We start from the raw sequence: 16,948 nt of genomic DNA on the forward strand, positions 1-16,948 counted from the left end.
GCATGAGCCAGCCTCCTCCTGGGCTGTGGTTCTGCGTGCCTAGTTTCCTGTCTGTGTTTTGCCATTCAGGTCTACACCTGGCAGGCACCACCCAGGGGCCAGTCTACATTAGAGTTCAGTTCACAGGGCCTTTGCCGTCTTCCCCCGGCCAGTGCCATTCCTGTGAGCGTTAGGGGCTCTCTAACTCTACTGTGTCCTCTGATTTAAAGGCCCAGGTTTTAGCCTCTCTGCTGTTCCCATTCCTATGAGGAAGTCCAGCTTCGGGCCGGAGTGGAACAGGGATTTCCTTCATGCTGTTTGGACTACAGGTGCGCTGTGCTCCAATTCCTGTCAGAGGAGTGAAGGGTTCTGTGGTGGGGAGTCAGTGTCTGCAGGAGGTTCCCGTGACTGTCTGCCCGGGATGAGAGGGAAGTGGGGATGAGAGGGAAGGGGGTCCAGGATGAGAGGGAAGTGGGGATGACAGGGAAGGGGGCCCAGGATGAGAGGGAAGTGGGGATAAGAGGGAAGGGGGCCCAGGATGAGAGGGAAGTGGGGATGAGAGGGAAGTGGGGATGAGAGGGAAGGGGGCCCGGTCTGCCCGGGATAAGGGGGAAGGGGGCCGTGTCTGCCCGGGATGAGGAGGAAGGGGCCGTGTCTGCCCGGGATGACAGGGAAGGGGGCCGTCTTTTGGACATTTTAACGTTCATCCCTAGTGTGCGGTTCTGATCGACTGTCCAAGACTAGACCCAGCCGGGACACCTGTAGCGCAGGTTATGGTCTGGCTTCAGTCTGCCAGCTGCTGCAGATTATCCATGCCTGACTTTCCGTAGGACTGAGTCTGTTGGGTCCACAGTTGCTCGTCATAACCCCTCAGAGACACAGGGTGGTGGAGCCCACTGGGACCTGCTACAGGATGTTTCTAAAAACAGCAACTCTGCAGCCAGACATCAGAGGTCACCTGAGACCCACCTTGAATTCCAAAAAATGTTTCGTTGCTGTGGACACAGCTCAGAAAGGGGGCAACACACCGCGTTTCCCAACACCCACTAACACAGCACGAGTGCACGCAGATGCAGGCCTGGAAGACACAGTGTGAGCAGACGGCTGTTTTGTTCTGCCAGACAGACAGCCTGACAGGGCGTGTGATGGACAGTTCTGCGTTCGGGGAGCAGTGGAAGGAACGCAGCACTCCATCATGAACTCTGTCAGTGAACATGAAATTTAAGCTCCATTTAGCTCCCAAAGGGGCCTCTGTGCCATTATTCTCAGCACGATTTCTTCCCTGCTACCCCGGAGTGAGTAGTGACAGTGTCTTCACAATTCCAGACATGAGCAGTCCACACCAGAGTCCCAGAGCAGAAAGACCAGTGTTCCTGTGCGGGAACCCGAATACACAAGCACCTCTCTCTCCAGAGGAGCTGCTGCTTCATCTCAGGAGAAAACGTTTCTCCAGGTGCTGGGCAGTCATCATCTCCGTCCTCGGCTTGAAGAGAAAGTGTGCAGATGAAGTAGTGACACAATCGCAAAGCAACTTTAAAACTAACTCTGCCATCACAGATGATTGATAGATAGATAGATAGATAGATAGATAGATAGATAGATAGATAGATAGATAGATAAATCATCAAGACCCCGGCTGCCACTGCCTGTGACCCCCGCCTTTTCTGTGGGCACCCACTTAACGTGCTGGCCTGAGGGCAGGGCGACGCTACCGGCCTTCAGCGTGCTCAGAGGACAGCATCAAGTTAAACAGAAAAAGAAAGTCTATCAAGAGGAAAATGATACTCTGCATTCAATTAAAATTAATAAAAATATTTTATTGAATTTCAGGAACTTGGTTCTTTTTTAAAATTTCAAACCTTTGCACACAAATCACCACTATGCCTTCTAGAATAATGGAGTTAGGACCTGAAGATTGTCACTCATCTCCTTGCGTCACATAGCACAGAAATCCCAAGTCCTGACACCGCCCCCTCCCCCCTTCTGGCCATGACTACCGACTACTCTGTTATTCTAGCAGAGGACAATGACGGGAGTGGGGAGGAGACAGGAGGAGACGAACCGTCCACAGGCATGCTCCACTGCAGGGAGGACATCAAGCCGAGGACTGTGCCGCGTACACTCAGTGCACCACGCACCGTGGGCCACACCGAGTTCCCGTTTGGTTCAGGGCAAAGCTACTGAAATTAAGTCTAGTCCCTGAGGAGCTCAGAAGTTTGGCAAAGGTCAAAGCAGAGACTTCCTGAAAATAAGACACGGAGAAACACAGTGGAGAGCTGGGCGTTCACCATGACGCAGCTGAGGGGGACACAGGACCTCTCGGGGGTGTCGCAGCCCCAGCACTGGGGGCTGGAGCCAGGGCTGTGGCGACAGCAGCTCAGCGACCCTTGCTGTGCTCAAGTTCCTGGGGATTCAGAGCTCAAGGTTTAAAAACAGTGCCTCAGACTAGCAAGAAGACCTGGGGTGTCTTTCTTGCCTTGATCTTAAATCCTACGTACCCATGAAAAAGCCAAGCGAACGTGGCAGTGAGGAGACAGGAGCGTGCACGCCTCCCATCTGCAAGAGGCACACTTGAGTCTGCGTTCAAGATGCAGAATGCTGCCTACAGCAAAAAAAGAAAACTTTAACATTTAGAGTTGGGCATTTTTCTTACCTGTGATCCCAACAGATCCAGATCCAGACCTACAAAGTCCACGTTCCAGGAACAGAAGTCACCAGTTCACGGACTGAGCTTACACAGGGAAAATCCACCCGACTCCACACACAGCTGCATAAAAACGTCTCCAGCAGAACATACGACGCATCCACCTGGTGTCCAAGCCAGGCTCCCACTGGGTGACCTTGCGCAAGAGCTCGTCTCCTGTCAGAGAACCCCACAGCTGTGACCGAGAGCTGGACCCTCTGTGGAGGGACCTGACCCCACACAGGACACAGCAGAATTCTAATTATTTTACAAACTGCAAACCTTCTGAGTAAGACAAAAATATACATTCCAAGGTATCTGTAAAGTGCTTGGAAGATGCAGTCGGCTGCACCGAGGGCCACTCCCTCCACACGCTGTGTCTGCTGCGCTCACACACACGGTCTCAGTCACATGATGCTTTCGTTTTTATTTCGTAAACGGCTGAGTTATAATCCAGCTAGTGTGCAGTAATTTCATTCAACGTGCGTCACGGCAGTGTGCTGAGGGCCACACACAATTCACCCAACAGATTCATCGTATTTGGTCTTTATGTAAATAATAGTTTTAAAATTGCCTAAATATACCATTCTGAGCCATTTCATCCCACCAGGAAAATACAGCTTTTTTTCCTCTCTAAAAAAAATTAAATACCAAAATAACTACATTTAAATAAATAACGTTACGATGATGACATTAAAAAGCTCCGCATCAGGCTGCCGCCCTTGCTCCAAGCGCACTGCTGCTCGGCCCGCAGCCGGCACGGCTCACTCGCTCACTCGGGAAAGGAGCGTGGGAGCCGGACCTCCCACTCTCATTCCCTCACCCCGCTCCTCTCTTTTCATTTTCTGTAGAGGAGTCAGCCTCAGCACTGGCTTCAGTTCTGAAAGGTCAGGACGTTTCCTGCCGAAAATCAGGAAATGCCCAGACGTGGATGGTGAAATCTGCAACGCAACAGGCGGCTCGAGGGCGCCCGGAGCTGGGAGGACACCCAAAATACAGACACACCATGAGAGACCCGGGATCTTAGTTTCAAAAGGGCCTGTGATAAAAGACTGAATCTTGTTTTCCAAATGAAGTAGTAATGGTTCTGTCGTTTTAAACATACACAATACTTAGGAGACTGGTTTTACTTAGAGTGGAAAATTTTGCCAGGGACAAAGTCAACACAAAGAAACAAAAAATCGCCAAAAGGGAACAGTTAAGTGCAGCTCGGTGAGTCCCGGCAGTTCCTTCCTGGCACCAGCTCGTCCCTGGGCTCTCAGGGTTCCACGTGGCCACAGCGTCCGTCCACCTGTCCACGTGAGCCACATGCTGAAATGGAGGTGGATGAAATTCATCAGGCAGCTGCTGTAACATGGAAACGTGCAGGTGCCAGAGTAGCTTCATCTCAACTTTAACAAGACAGACAAAAGGAAACCATTCCATAGGCTGAAAACAAAAACTACGTCGCTTCTTTTCCCCAAATGAAATCCACCGAAAGGTCCTGTGTGATTCCAAAAGTCTGAGTAGAAATGGAGTGATGTGAAATGCCCAAGACCCCATGATTCTGTAAAGAAAGTACACCTCAAAATAACTCCACATGTGAGCAACAGAACAGAACACCGCCTGGTCTCCGCTGCCTGCTGGGTCCTGTCAGGGCGGTGGGGAGGGGCCCCCCACGTCCCGAGGGCCTAGTACTGACTGTGCTGTCCCCACATGCGATGCCTGGTCCTCGAGGGAGGACCGAGAGTTTCACTCATAGGTAAAAGATCAGCCCAAAGGCAACGGCCCAGCAGGTGCTCAGTGGGGAAGACACCGTCTCCAAAATCAGGTTTTGTTGTGTGGTTTTTGTTCAAGTGTGACTTGTCTTTAAATTAAGGAGTTTTAAGGCCACCTGGGTTTTGTGTTTTCAGAGCTGAGAGATGAAGTCCAACCACAGGGCCCTGCACCACTGAGAGCTGGCGGGAGTCGATGTCTCCTTTTGGCACCACAAAGTTGATACTGTTAAGAGAAGCTCCCGGTCGTTAGTTCTGGGCACCCTTTTCCCTCACGGCTGCCGGTGGCGTGTCCACACTCAGGGCAATGACAATGCTCTCGCCATCTTCGGTCTTGATCCGCTTTAGCTCCGGCTGCTCCGGCTGGTCACCGTTCTGGCGCTTTGTGGGCAGGGAGGCCGATGCGGACGCATGCGTCGCTAACATGTGCAAAGGACTCGCCGCTGCTGAAAAGACACCAGGGATCAGAACCCCAGGCTCTGAGATGAACCCTCGCCCTCTGAGAGCGCTGAGGCCTCCCACAAGCCCCCAGGGACTGGCCCGCGGTGGCCAAGGGCACAGGAGCCTAACTGCAGAAAGTTCACTGCCTGATTAGCAGACATTTTTATTAACAGCTGGCATCATCTTTATGTCCTGTAAACAGGCTATTTTGATGTCACTGCTTGGGGAGAAGGGCCCAGCCCGGTAACAGCTGGGGCAGGAGGTGGCTCTGCTGTGGGAGAAGGGCCGAGCCCGGTAACCGCTTGGGCAGGAGGTGGCTCTGCTGGGAGAGAAGGGCCGAGCCCGGTAACAGCTGGGGCAGGAGGTGGCTCTGCTGGGAGAGAAGGGCCGAGCCCGGTAGCAGCTGGGGCAGGAGGTGGCTCTGCTGGCCTCGCCAAGGACTGGCTGCCGCTGTCCTCCCCGCCCTCGCCCCCCACCCACAGGAGATGCTCCTGGACCATCTCCACACAGAAGGGAGCAGGGAGCCACCTGTTCCTCAGGAGAGAAGCACCGCAGTGTCTCACGGCTGCTGCTCAGCTGTGCCCTGGGTCAGTCCACAGAGGTGTGCGGGGCAGAACAGAGACGGCTCGGCTGCTAACAGCTGACCAGGCCGAGTTAGTAACTCCAAAGGCAAAGCTTCCAAACGATGGCTAACGTTATGTGCCAGCTTAGCTGACCTACAGTGCCCAGATTTTGGTCAGCCGTTACTCTGGATGCTTCTGCATAGTTACATCTTTAGGTAAGACTAACATTTAAATCAGTCAGCTCTGAGGAAATCAGCCGACTGGGTGGGCCTCATCCAATCAGGGGAGGGGCTGAAAGAAAACACAGAGGTCCTGTGAGGGGAGTAACTCTGCCCCCAGACAGCCTCTGGACTCTTCAGAGCCCCAACACTGACTCTTCCCTGGGGTTTGGGCCATCCTGCAGATGCTAAGCTGTACAGGCCCCTCAACAGAGTGAGCAGATTCCATAAAATCTCTCTCCACGCCGCCCCCTTGGCTCTGCTTCTCAGGCACCCTCACCCACCAGGCGCCGACGGGACCTGGCACCTCCGGCTTCCAACACAGGCCAGTCCTCCTTGTGGGCGGCCGCATTTCTGGAAGATGCTGTCACCTCCAGTTCTCGGTGGGCCCCGTGATGCTCTGAGAAGCAGGGCCAGGCGTCCAGGCTGCGCACACACCGTCCATTGCACTTCTCTAACCTCAAACCAACTCAGAGCACCCCAGGGAGGGAGCACACACACACTCCGGGGGGCCCCAACCCAGCTGCACAGCAACCCCTTCCCGCTGTCCCGGGAGCCTCACAACAGACACACCTAAAGCGCAGCACCTGAATCGGACCACAAACGGGGAACGCACGGCGTACTCTGCCCTGGTGCCCGGAGGTGCGGGAGGGGCACTTGCCCATCCCGTCCATCAAGGGTCAGCCCTCTCAGACCACAGGCAACGGTGTGACACACGCACCTCCCGCCCGCAGTCCCCTCTGTGGACCCAAGCTCTACTCTGAGCCCTTCCCCAGGGAGTGACGTGAGCTCAGCCAGAGGCGTGGTCAGCTCTAGCTGCGCGGGTCGGGAACATGCCCGCCCCGTAGCTGGGGCAGCCATGAAGAACAGCAGTCAACACTGCGATCCCAAGAGACTCAAGCAGTGAACAGGGACCTAGAGGCATTGGGGGTCTCGGCTGTCAGACCCCCGTTTGGGAATTCACAACATGGCCCCGAAGCCACAGAGGTGGGTTCCCCGGAAGATGCCAAACCCCTGGCAACAGTGTGGACATCTGACTTTACTAGGTTCCCTTTTCCTTTACATCCCTGAGCAACAGAAACAGCAGAAGACGAATTTACATATAAAAGACGAACAAGAGATCACGCCTGTAGTCCCAGCACTTTGGGAGCCTGAGGTGGGTCACCTGAGGTTAGGAGTTTGAGACTAGTCTCGCCAACATGGTGAAACCCTGAGTCTATTAAAAATACAAAAGCATTAGCCGGGTGTGGTGGAGGGGGCCTGTCATCCCAGCTACTCGGGAGGCTGAGGCAGGAGAATCACTTTAACCTGGGAGGCAGAGGTTGCAGTGAGCCGGGATCGTGCCACTGTACTCCAGCCTAGGCGCCAAGAAAGAAACTCCATCTCAAAAAAAAAAAAAGGATGAACAAGAAGCTGCTCAGCTTCCAGAAAGCACAGCTGCCCCAAAGTAGGAAGCTGGTCTGAGAAAGAGGCTTGGAGCCAAATGAGAGGGCACGGGAGGCTCCAGGCATAGGGGAGGCACGGGACACCACAGCCCACCCATGTGACCCAGAGGACCTGTGCTGGCTCAGCACTCTCTCAGGGAGACCCCCACATGCCCTGACATCGGTTTCCTGGCACCTGGCAGCAGGGTGGCCCCATAAACAGAGGGGCACATGCACCCAGACACCAGTGCACAGCCAATGTCTGACACGCACCAGTACTCCGAAGAGACACGGTCACTGCTGTGGTGATTTGTCCCTTCAAAACGTGTGCTGAAACTCAACTGCCAACGCGGCCTAATTAAGAGGTGGCATCTTCAGAAGGTGACTTGACACGGAGGCTTTGCCCTCTCGAGTAACTTAATGCTGTCACCAAGGACAGGTTCATGATTCCAGAAGTAAGTTCATTATAAAAGGGTGACTACGCCTCCAGCCCCCAGCACGTAAGCACACAGGAAGAAGGCCCTCGCCAGCCTCCAGAATTGTGAGCTGATCCATTTCTGTCCACGAAAAATTACTGTCGGGTATTCTGTTATGGCTGTGCAACATGACTGAGCCACCTAACAGAAGAGCCTTACCCTCAAAGGACTCGAGTGGACCCAGAGAATACACAGTGACGTAGGCCGGGCACAGTGGCTCACGCCTGCTACACCAAGGGAGGCCAAGGCAGGTGGATCACTTGAGGCTAGGAGGTTGAGACCAGTCTGGACAACATTAGCAAGACCCCGTTCTCTATAAAAAATAACTTTTAAAAAGACATAATACTAGAAGTTATGCCTTGACAGGAGCAGTATGTTTAGTGCCCTGTAGCACTGAGATGACAAGTCAACAATACACAGTTTCAAACAGCCAGAAGGACACTGAAGGTTCCCAACACTTAGAAACGGTGAACGTCTGAGATGATGGATGCGCCAATCACCGTGAGTTACACGCTTCGCCACATCACTACCGCCAACACACATCCAGTATTCTATGCTAATTACAGAACAGCAGTGAGAGGCCAGGAGTGAAAAGAAACTGGGAGGCCGGGCACGGTGGCTCACACCTGTCATCCCAGCACTTGGGGAGCCGGTGGATCACCTGAGGTCAGGGGTTCAAGACCAGCCTGGCCAACGTGGTAAAACCCTGTCTCTATTAAAAATGTAAAATTAGCTGGGTGTGGTGGTGCATGCCTATAGTCCCAGCTACTCAGGAGGCCGACGCAGGAGAACTGCTTGAATCCAGGAGGCAGAGGTTGCAGTGAGCCAAGGTCATGCCACTGCATTCCAGCCTAGGTGACAAAAGCAAAACCCCATCTCAATAAAAAAAAAAGAAAGAAGACTGTGACACTGAAGTGCTCCCATCCATCCAGCCCTGCCCCCAGAGCCTCTGTCGCTAGGTACCCACCATGGGGGCCCACATAGACACCCGTAACACAGCAGCAGGGCTGTGCTAATAGACCCAGCCCTGAAAAGGGAGGAGAGGCCTCAGCAGAGGTGCTGAGGGAGGTGGAGAACGCGGACAAGTCCATAGGCCGCAGGGCCCTGGAGGTGCCGGAGCTGGCGATGGTGGGGGAGGGCAGCCCCTGGGGAACAGGACCAAAACTGACCCCTCTGCTGCTGGGCAGATGCCCCGAACGAGGCCCACACGTGCTCTCTTGGGAAGGAACTGAGCTCTGCTACTGGTCATCTAAAAAAAGCTCAGTAAGACGTCCATCCAGCAAGCACTGCAAACTCTGGTTTACAGTGAGGACCACATGGTGCCAGGAAGGACCTCCTGGACAAGCAAAGTGACGTCTGAGCCCACGCGGACTGCGTGAACACAGGTGTGGCACCGGGGGTCACGGCTAGCGCATGGGCCTGCAGCGACCCTGCCCCTGAGCAAGTGAGGTCTTCGCCCAGCCCCTGCTCCTTGCTGGCAGAACTCATAGACAGGCGTGCCTGGTGTGTTCCGTGAGAGCTTTGAGCACAGGGAGCTCAGACCACACCTGACAATTCCAGAGACTTTAAGTTTTATGCGTGACCTTAGCAAGCCCAGGACTGCAAGAATTTCCTACCACGAAATGGAACCTGAGGTGAGTGAGGTGGGGAGGGTGGTCACTGGAATAAAACAAATATGGAATGAAGGAATCGGCAGAGATGAGAGGAAGACGGCCCCGCTCGCGCTGTGGCACGCTCTGGGTTCAGCACCGTCCCAGGTAAGGCGCCAGCAGGCTTGGGGAGGAATTCTGACGGTTCACGAGGAAATGCCAAGGACCTAGACTGGCTGAAGCGATTTTTTAAAAAGAATCAAGTTGGAGGACTGACACCTTCTATGTGGAGACTTGATGAAGCTCAGGCCCTGCCACACAGACCGAGCACAGAAAGTGCACCTGCCCGGAAACAGCCCCCACATGTGCCCGGTCCCAGGGCGTGACAAGGACACCAGGACACCTGGTAGGGCAGGCACGTCCTGAGGCCATCTCTGAGGTTCCCCTTGCACCAAGCATGGAAAACAGCCAGGGAAGCAGGAGCGATGAAAAGAGAACAAGCAGCCACCAAGAATCTGGGCGAGGAACGTGTCCCAGAACTAAGGCATCTGTGAACAGCTGCCCTAGCAACGAGAAAGGAAAGGGCAGACGGACTCGGGCTACTGGAGACTGAGCGGCTGTGGTCTATGACCCTCGGTGTGGCGGGGACCACGGCATGTGGCCTCAACCGACTAACAGCGCAACCTGGGGCCACTAGGATGGGCCACAGATGTACAACCGACTCTAACAGGGCCATGGGGGGCGGGGCACAGACGCACAGCGTGACTGGTTCTGAGTAGCCTTCCCCTACGCTAACTCAGAAGCGCATCCAAGCTATAGGCATCCCCGGACAACCTTCCACCCGCCCTTTCTCACCCAAGGTTCCAGGGAAAGCAGACACTCTACTGGCGGAACAGGCAAATTTCCTGTTGTCTCTAGAAGCACCTGCTGGTCTGTCTGGATGGGGCCTGCTTTGTCAACTCAGGGAACTACAGTCTGAACTGGCATGTGGAGGCCTTCTGAGGCCAAGCGGCCTGGGGAGAGGCGTGGGAAGTGACCCCAAGTCACAAGAGCCAGGTGCACTTTTAGGGCCCAAGGATAGAATGACACAGGCTTAGTAACAGGGACCGACCCCACTGTTAAAGCTTTCAACACAGACCACGGACACAGTACAGCATGATCTCGGCAGCTCAAACACGAAGAGAAGGCCGGGCACAGTGGCTACACCTGCAGCCCCCGCATTTTGGGAGGCAGGAGGATCACTTGAGCCCAGCAGTTTGAGACCAGCATGAGCAACGCGGTGAGACCCCATCTGTACAAAAGAAGAAAAATATTAGCTGGGCATGGTTGAACACGCCTATAGTCCTGGCTACTCAGGAGACTGAGGCAGGACAATCGCTTGAGGCCAGGAGTTCAAGACTGCAGTGAGCCATGATCACACCACTGCACTCAGCCTGGAGTGTAGTGACCTTTTCTCAAAAACCAAAAAACACAAGCAGTAGAACCTGAAAAACAGACAAGACAGGCCACCTACCTTGTGACATCTCCGTATCACCTGTCAAAGGAAAGGACAACCTGATGCTCCGAAATCTGTTTACGATTTGTACAGAATCTTAGAGAAATAAGCAGATCACCCCTGCCGCACGGAGCACCACAGCCTGCTGCATCCACGCCCCCCCCGGGTTAGAACTCACCTGTCCAGAAAATGCAGTCAAGGACGATGGTGCCAGCGTTCCTTCCTGTCCCTCCATTTGCGAATTTTACTGTCTCCTAGGCTGGAGCGCAGCGGCGTGATCACGGCTCATTGCAGCCTTGACCTCCTGGGCTCAACGGCGTCTCGCTGCCTCAGCCTCTCAGCGGCTAGGACTACAGGTGCCATCACCACACCCAACTAATCTTTTGTGATTTTGTAATCACCATGTTCCCCAGGCTGGTCCTGAACTCCTGGGCACAAGCAACCCACCCACTGTGGTCTCCCAAAGTGCTGGGATTACAGGTGTGAGCCACCACAATCAGCTGTTTCTATTCCTTTAGGGGAAGAACTAGGTTCCTCTGCAAGTCTATCTAGAGAGGTTCAGGATTTGTGGCAAAGCAGCCAGCGGACCCAGCTGCCGCTCACTCCGCTCTCTAGACGCTCACAAGGGGACGTTCCCCACCTGAGGGTCCTCACTGATTCAGGGGTGGCTTTTGGAAAGAAGGTCCTAGAGATGCCTTCATTTTTTGGCTTTCCATGCACACATATCCTCCCCACGTAAATTCCACTATCTTCAAACTCAAGTGTCTGGAGCATTTCTCAGCCAGCTCTTAACCCACAGGCCGCCTATGTCATAACACTACAGCACCGCAGTTGTGGGCGGCATGGGTGCTACGGGCAGGGATCCCCTCCGAGAGCTATAGGAAGCATCGGAAAACCCGACACCGTGGGTAGACACTGGAGCAGCTGAGACACGAGGGCAGCCGTGGTAATGATGGGTCATCAGCTCCCACAGTACACAGGCCCCACCCGAGGCCCCGCGCCGCCTCCTCTGCACGTCCTGATTGCGCTGCTCTGGGGCTGTTGACCTGCAGCAGCAGCAGCTGCTCTTATCATGGAAAGGCTTTGATGCTGGCTGTGAAAGACGTCCAGGGACCCTTTTACATTCTCACAACTGTGCGACCAGCCAGGGACAGCCACTTCATCAAATCGTCACCCCACTTATGGGAGCCAGATCCCCGCCGAGGCATGCGTGCGCCTCAGCCCAGCTCCCCCGCGTCCTGCTCCGTGCTGACGCACTGCTCCCTCCGCAAGGACCCTCGTGGGGGACACGGGTGGCAAATTCTCTGTGGGGCAGGGATCCAGAAGGCTCTGAAGGCCCGCATCATCCCAGGCATGCGGCCTGCGGGTGCGGGGCTACAGCCGTCCGGTCAGCTGTCCCCGGCAAAGCACGCGGTGACCAGGGCTGGGCGCCGGGCGGCTTGGAGCGCCATCCAACTTCCCCTGGGCTTTGCTTCCTTCTCTTTACCTCCCTTCCACCTTCCTTCCAAAAAGAAACTGCTGCATACCCTTTCAGAGTAAGAGCCTGTGCCTGGTACAGGGAGACTGTCACAGGGTCTGCCTCCGCCAACGTCAACTGGGACAGCTTGCCCTCACGGTAAAGAGTGTGCCCTCATGGTGAAGCATGCGCCCTCATGCCCGGGGCCACAGCTGAGATGTAGAGAACCTGGCCAGCTCGAGGAGATGACCCAGGGAATGCTGGAGTCCACAAATGGCATTTGGGGACCATGTAACTGCTACGCAATGAAGAAGACAGTTAGGCAGGAGGGACAAACGATCAAATCACGACAAAATGTTAGCGAAAGAACTGAAAGGCAGGGCCTGAGAACATCCCAGGGTGACGCAGCAGAAGGGCCCCAGCAGGCGGGTCAGCCAGGCCTGGCCAGACAGGGAGGGCCTGTGAAGGACCTCTCAAGGTTCCTCCGCTGTGTGAGGCTTGAGCTGTGGCAACATCTTCCAATAACAGTGGTCTGGGAACCCTTCAGGTGACAGAAAGAAAACAAAAGGACATGTGTGAACCTCACGAAGGACCAGGCCAGTGAAGAGGCTGGAGGGTCGATGTGTGAACCAAGAGACGCTGCAGGCCACACTAAGTAGGCACGGCCCTGGCCAAACTCCCCAATCAACAGACAGCACTGGCCGGGCACGCTGGCTCCACCTATAATCACAGCACTTTGGGAGGCCGAGGCTGCAGGATCACTGGAGTCCAGGAGTTTGAAACCAGCCTGGGCAACACAGTGAGACCCCATCTCTACAAAAAATACAAGAAATTAGCTAGGTGTGGTGTAGCACACCTGCCGTGCCACCTACTTGGGAGGCTGAGGTGGGAGGACAGCTTGAGCCCGGCAGGTGAAGGCTGCAGTGAGTTGGTAACTCGGCACTGCACTCCAGCCTGCGTGACAGAGCAAGACAGTATCTCAAAACAACAAAAGATGAAGTCAGTCCAGCGCGGTGGCTTATGCCTGGAATCCCAGCACTTTGGGAGGCTGAGGAGGGCGGATCACCTGAGGCTGGGAGTTTGAGACCAGTGTGACCAACATGGAGAAACCATCTCTACCAAAAATACAAAACGTAGCTCAGCGTGCAGGCGCATGCCTACAATCCCAGCTACTCAGGAGGCTGAGGCAGGAGAATTGCTTGAACCTGGGAGGCGGAGGATGCGGTGAGCTGAGATGGTGCCATTGCACTCCAGCCTGGGTGACAAGAGTGAAAATTCACCTCAAAGAAAAAAAATGAAGCCATTTATGAAAACACAACCGTAATTGTGCCAGGAAACCAGAACAGCTGCCTGCAGCCTAGAGACAGGTGGTGAGCCTGGAAATGCGTGGATGGCGGCACTCGCAGCCCTGAGGGCAGGGGTCTCCCAAAGCAACCTCTGAGGGTGCCAGTCCACAGCACGTGTGATGGGAGGAAGTCAACCTGGATGAGCCTGGGGCACCTAAATTCTTCCCACATCTCACTGCCAGGGAGACTTGGGAGTGTTTCCAGAAAATATCAGGCATTCCTTTCCGTAAACTCAGATAGAGGAGGCCTTAAGCCCTCCCCACACTCTGGAACAAGCTTGGAGCAGTTCCTGGGTGCCAGGCACATTCTGTGGCTTCTCTTCCTGTTAGTAAGAGGGCTAGTACCAAGTTTCCTCCAGGGGGCAGGCAGCATGATGCACACAGCTCTGCACAGGGTTTGGGGCCCCTGGAACAGAGCAGGGGAACACAGGAGCACTGGCAGGTGGGCAGGGTGGACGACGGGGTCGACAGGCCCAGAGGCTGCCCTGGTGAACCTGACAGGCCAGGGATGGATTCGCCTGTGTTTGAATGAGGCCTCTGTGGAGACCCCTATGGAAGCAGAAATGAGGGCTGGAGCCACAACCACAGTCACCTTTCAGGAAGACGCTGGCAGCTCATGCCCTGCACCCACCCATGGAACTCACCAGGCACCGACCAAGCCACCCGCTGTCCTGCCAGGTCAGGGCTATAGCGCACAGCCAGAACACCCTGACCCTCATTCTCTTAGCCCCACCTCCCATCCGTCAGCACCATCTTCACGACACAAGCAGAGGCCAAGTCCTGAGCCCCGGGTCCCACAGCAGCTGGAGGCAGAGGCAGAACCGGCCCAGGCTGTCCTTGGGGCTTGGGTGAGGATGGAACCCCTTAGGGCAGGAGGCTGGCCTTGGCCTCGCTGCCCGTGCCGCTGACCCCTCTGACACCCCTGGAGGAGTCTCAGGCAGCCTGTGCGGTCCCTCCCTGAACACCAGATGCTGGCGGCAAAGAGACACGGATGGAACATGCCTCCACCTTGTCCAAAAGCAACCCTGCACTTGAGTCCTGGAAGACGCTGGGGGACGTCAGCACGCAGACCCTCCCAGCGCTTCCACAGGGCCCCCAGGAGCCCCAGGAACTGCACATTTCGTGTAACCCTTTTACTTCTGCATACATGGCTGGAACACGGACACCCGTGGTCAGGGTAACGCCTTCCAGTGGGATCCCCGAATGGATGAGGTCCTCCAATGTAGCCCAGGCTGAAAGGGGGTGGGGACTCACCCTGGGTCAGACTGGCTGAAGTGCCAGTCTATCCCTCAGGGTCAGGAGGCTGGATGACCTTTCTTCCTTCCCTTCCCCTGCTAAGATGAGGCCCAGGGAGGCAGATCTTCAGCCAGAGGTTGCTTAAGATAGCTTAAGTGCCAGTCTATCCCTCAGCTGAAAGGGGGTGGGGACTCACCTCGCGTCAGACTGGCTGAAGTGCCAGTCTATCCCTCAGGGTCAGGAGGCTGGATGACCTTTCTTCCTTCCCTTCCCCTGCTAAGACGGGGCCCAGGGAGGCAGATCTTCAGCCAGAGGTTGCTGCGCCTGGGACCACAGAGCTCCGGGGCAAAGCAGAACAGAACACACGTGGCCAGGCATGCCGGCTTTCGGGGAGCAGCCCCAGATGTGGCCCAGGAAGAGGCTCCACTGCAGTGGGGTCAGCGAGGCGCCTCAGCGCAGGACCCTTCAAAGCACTGCTGCAGCCTGGGCGGCCACACCCTTTCAGGACCCATTGGCTCCTCCCGACATCGCAGCCACCACAGCAGCACGAGGCACCACAGAAGCAGCCTGGTCAAAGTGGGTGCTCCGAACACAGACCCCAGGGGTACAGACAACTGAAGCGAAACACAGAGGTGCACGCCAGAGGGAACAGAGGATGGCACGGTGCAAGACGTGAGTTCCGAAGCTGAACCGATGTCTCCCAACAGGCCCTGGGGGGGTGGGACCGCCTGCTGGACAACCATCACCACACGAGCTGTGAGCACCTCTGATGACACTAACAGGCTTGGGACGAAAAACTAGGCCGTATCCACATAATTCTTCAGTAAAAACAGTAAACTGACCTTGGGGTAATGTTGAAAGTAGTGTCTAGAAAGAAAACCAGTTTGTAGAAGTGCTGAGAAAACAGAATGAGTAAGATTGGCAGAAATAAAAATCAAGGCTGCGACTGCGAATATACTTAGAAGTCCCAAAAATGTAATTTACAGGAGGAAAAGAGTCTGCAGAGTTTCAGTCTCTATTGATTTCTTTTGAGATGGGGTCTCACTCTGTCACCCATGCTGGGGTGCAATGGCGTGATCTCAGTTCACTACAACGTTCGCAGCCTGGGCTGAAGCGGTCCTCCGATCTCAACCTCCCCAGTAGCTGGGATTTCAGACATGTGCCACCAAGCCCAGCTAAATTTCTGTACATGGACTCACCATGTTTGCCAGGCTGGTCTTGAACTTCTGAGCTCAAGTGATCTGCCCACCTCGGCCTCCCAAAATGCTGGGGTAACAGGCGTGAGCCACCGCACCTGGCCCTTTGTTTTTGTGGAGAATGGGTTCTCGCTGTGCCCAGGGTGGCCTAAAACTCCTGGGCTCAAGCAATTCTCCCATCTCAGCCTCCCTAAGTGCTGGGATTACAGGTTTGAGCAATCTCAAAGTATGCAATCTCAAAGGACTGTCTCTTCAATTCATATAGCATACTTAAACTAACTAGGGGAGAAAAGGTTTCTCAATCTTAAAGCACAAGTTTATCATCAATATTGGATAAGAAGTCAAGAGACTGAATAAGTGACCAGAAACTTCACAGATGGTTTCACAGGGAGATCTATCACACGTTTAAACAACTGCCAGGCCAACCGGCTGATGCCTATAATCCTAGCATTTAGAGAAGCAAGATGAGAGGATTACTGAAGCCTCGGAGTTCAAGACCTCTCTCTACCAAAAAAAAAAAAAAAATGGCTGCGCATGGTGACACATGCTTGTCGTCCCAGCTACTCTGGAAGCTGATGTGGGAGGGGATCACTTAAGCCCAGGAGGTGGAGGCTGCAGTGAACCAAGGTCCTGCCACCGAACTTCAGCCTGGACCACAAGCAAGACACTCTATATTAAACACGTAAGAAACAAAAGGAGAAGTTCATAAAAATTAGAGAGGGTCTCAAAGAAGTGAACAGACAACCTACAGAACAGGAGGCAATACCTGCAAATGGTACCGGCATGCCTCATGTACTGCACTTCACAGACAGTCATGTCTTCAGACTTCTTTATTATATTATCTGTTATAGTGACGTATGACCAGTGACCTCTGACGTGGTCTTGAGTGTCCCTGTTTTGGGACGCCGTGAACTGAGTCCGTGGAACACAAGGCTGAGCTGAACTGGGACACAGTGTGTTCTGACTGCCCTCCAGGAGAGACAGAGTCCTAGAGAAAACTCTACTGAAGTTAAGCAGCTAATAGCCCTATAATGGCCTCTAAGTGTTCAAGTGAAAGGAAGTCTCATGTCCCTCATTTCAACCCAAAGCTAGG

General features: G+C 54.6%; 2 protein-coding genes across 4 annotated transcripts in view; one reads left to right on the forward strand and one right to left on the reverse strand.

Moving 5' to 3' along the window:
• The window catches only part of WDR45B (WD repeat domain 45B), a 42,925-nt gene extending 39,586 nt beyond the window's left edge, over window positions 1–3,339 (forward strand). The window contains exons 12-13 of one of the 2 annotated variants that reach the window (XR_010339843.1): window positions 210–308; window positions 693–3,339. The gene's annotated coding sequence lies outside the window, so the exon portion shown is untranslated. The remainder of the gene's footprint in view (window positions 1–209; window positions 309–692) is intronic. The other variant, XR_010339842.1, reaches the window with a different exon arrangement.
• FOXK2 (forkhead box K2) overlaps window positions 1,776–16,948 on the reverse strand; it is an 85,833-nt gene continuing 70,660 nt past the window's right edge. Inside the window, exon 9 of one of the 2 annotated variants that reach the window (XM_064369593.1) lies at window positions 1,776–4,862. In XM_064369593.1, the coding sequence (XP_064225663.1) occupies window positions 4,666–4,862 (197 nt within the window). In that variant the 3' untranslated portion in view covers window positions 1,776–4,665. The remainder of the gene's footprint in view (window positions 4,863–16,948) is intronic. The other variant, XM_064369594.1, reaches the window with a different exon arrangement.

The sequence above is a fragment of the Aotus nancymaae genome, unplaced genomic scaffold (assembly GCF_030222135.1).
Source record: "Aotus nancymaae isolate 86718 unplaced genomic scaffold, 86718_ANA_hifiasm-v0.15.2.pri h1tg000089l, whole genome shotgun sequence".
In the NCBI taxonomy this organism is placed as follows: Eukaryota; Metazoa; Chordata; class Mammalia; order Primates; family Aotidae; genus Aotus; species Aotus nancymaae.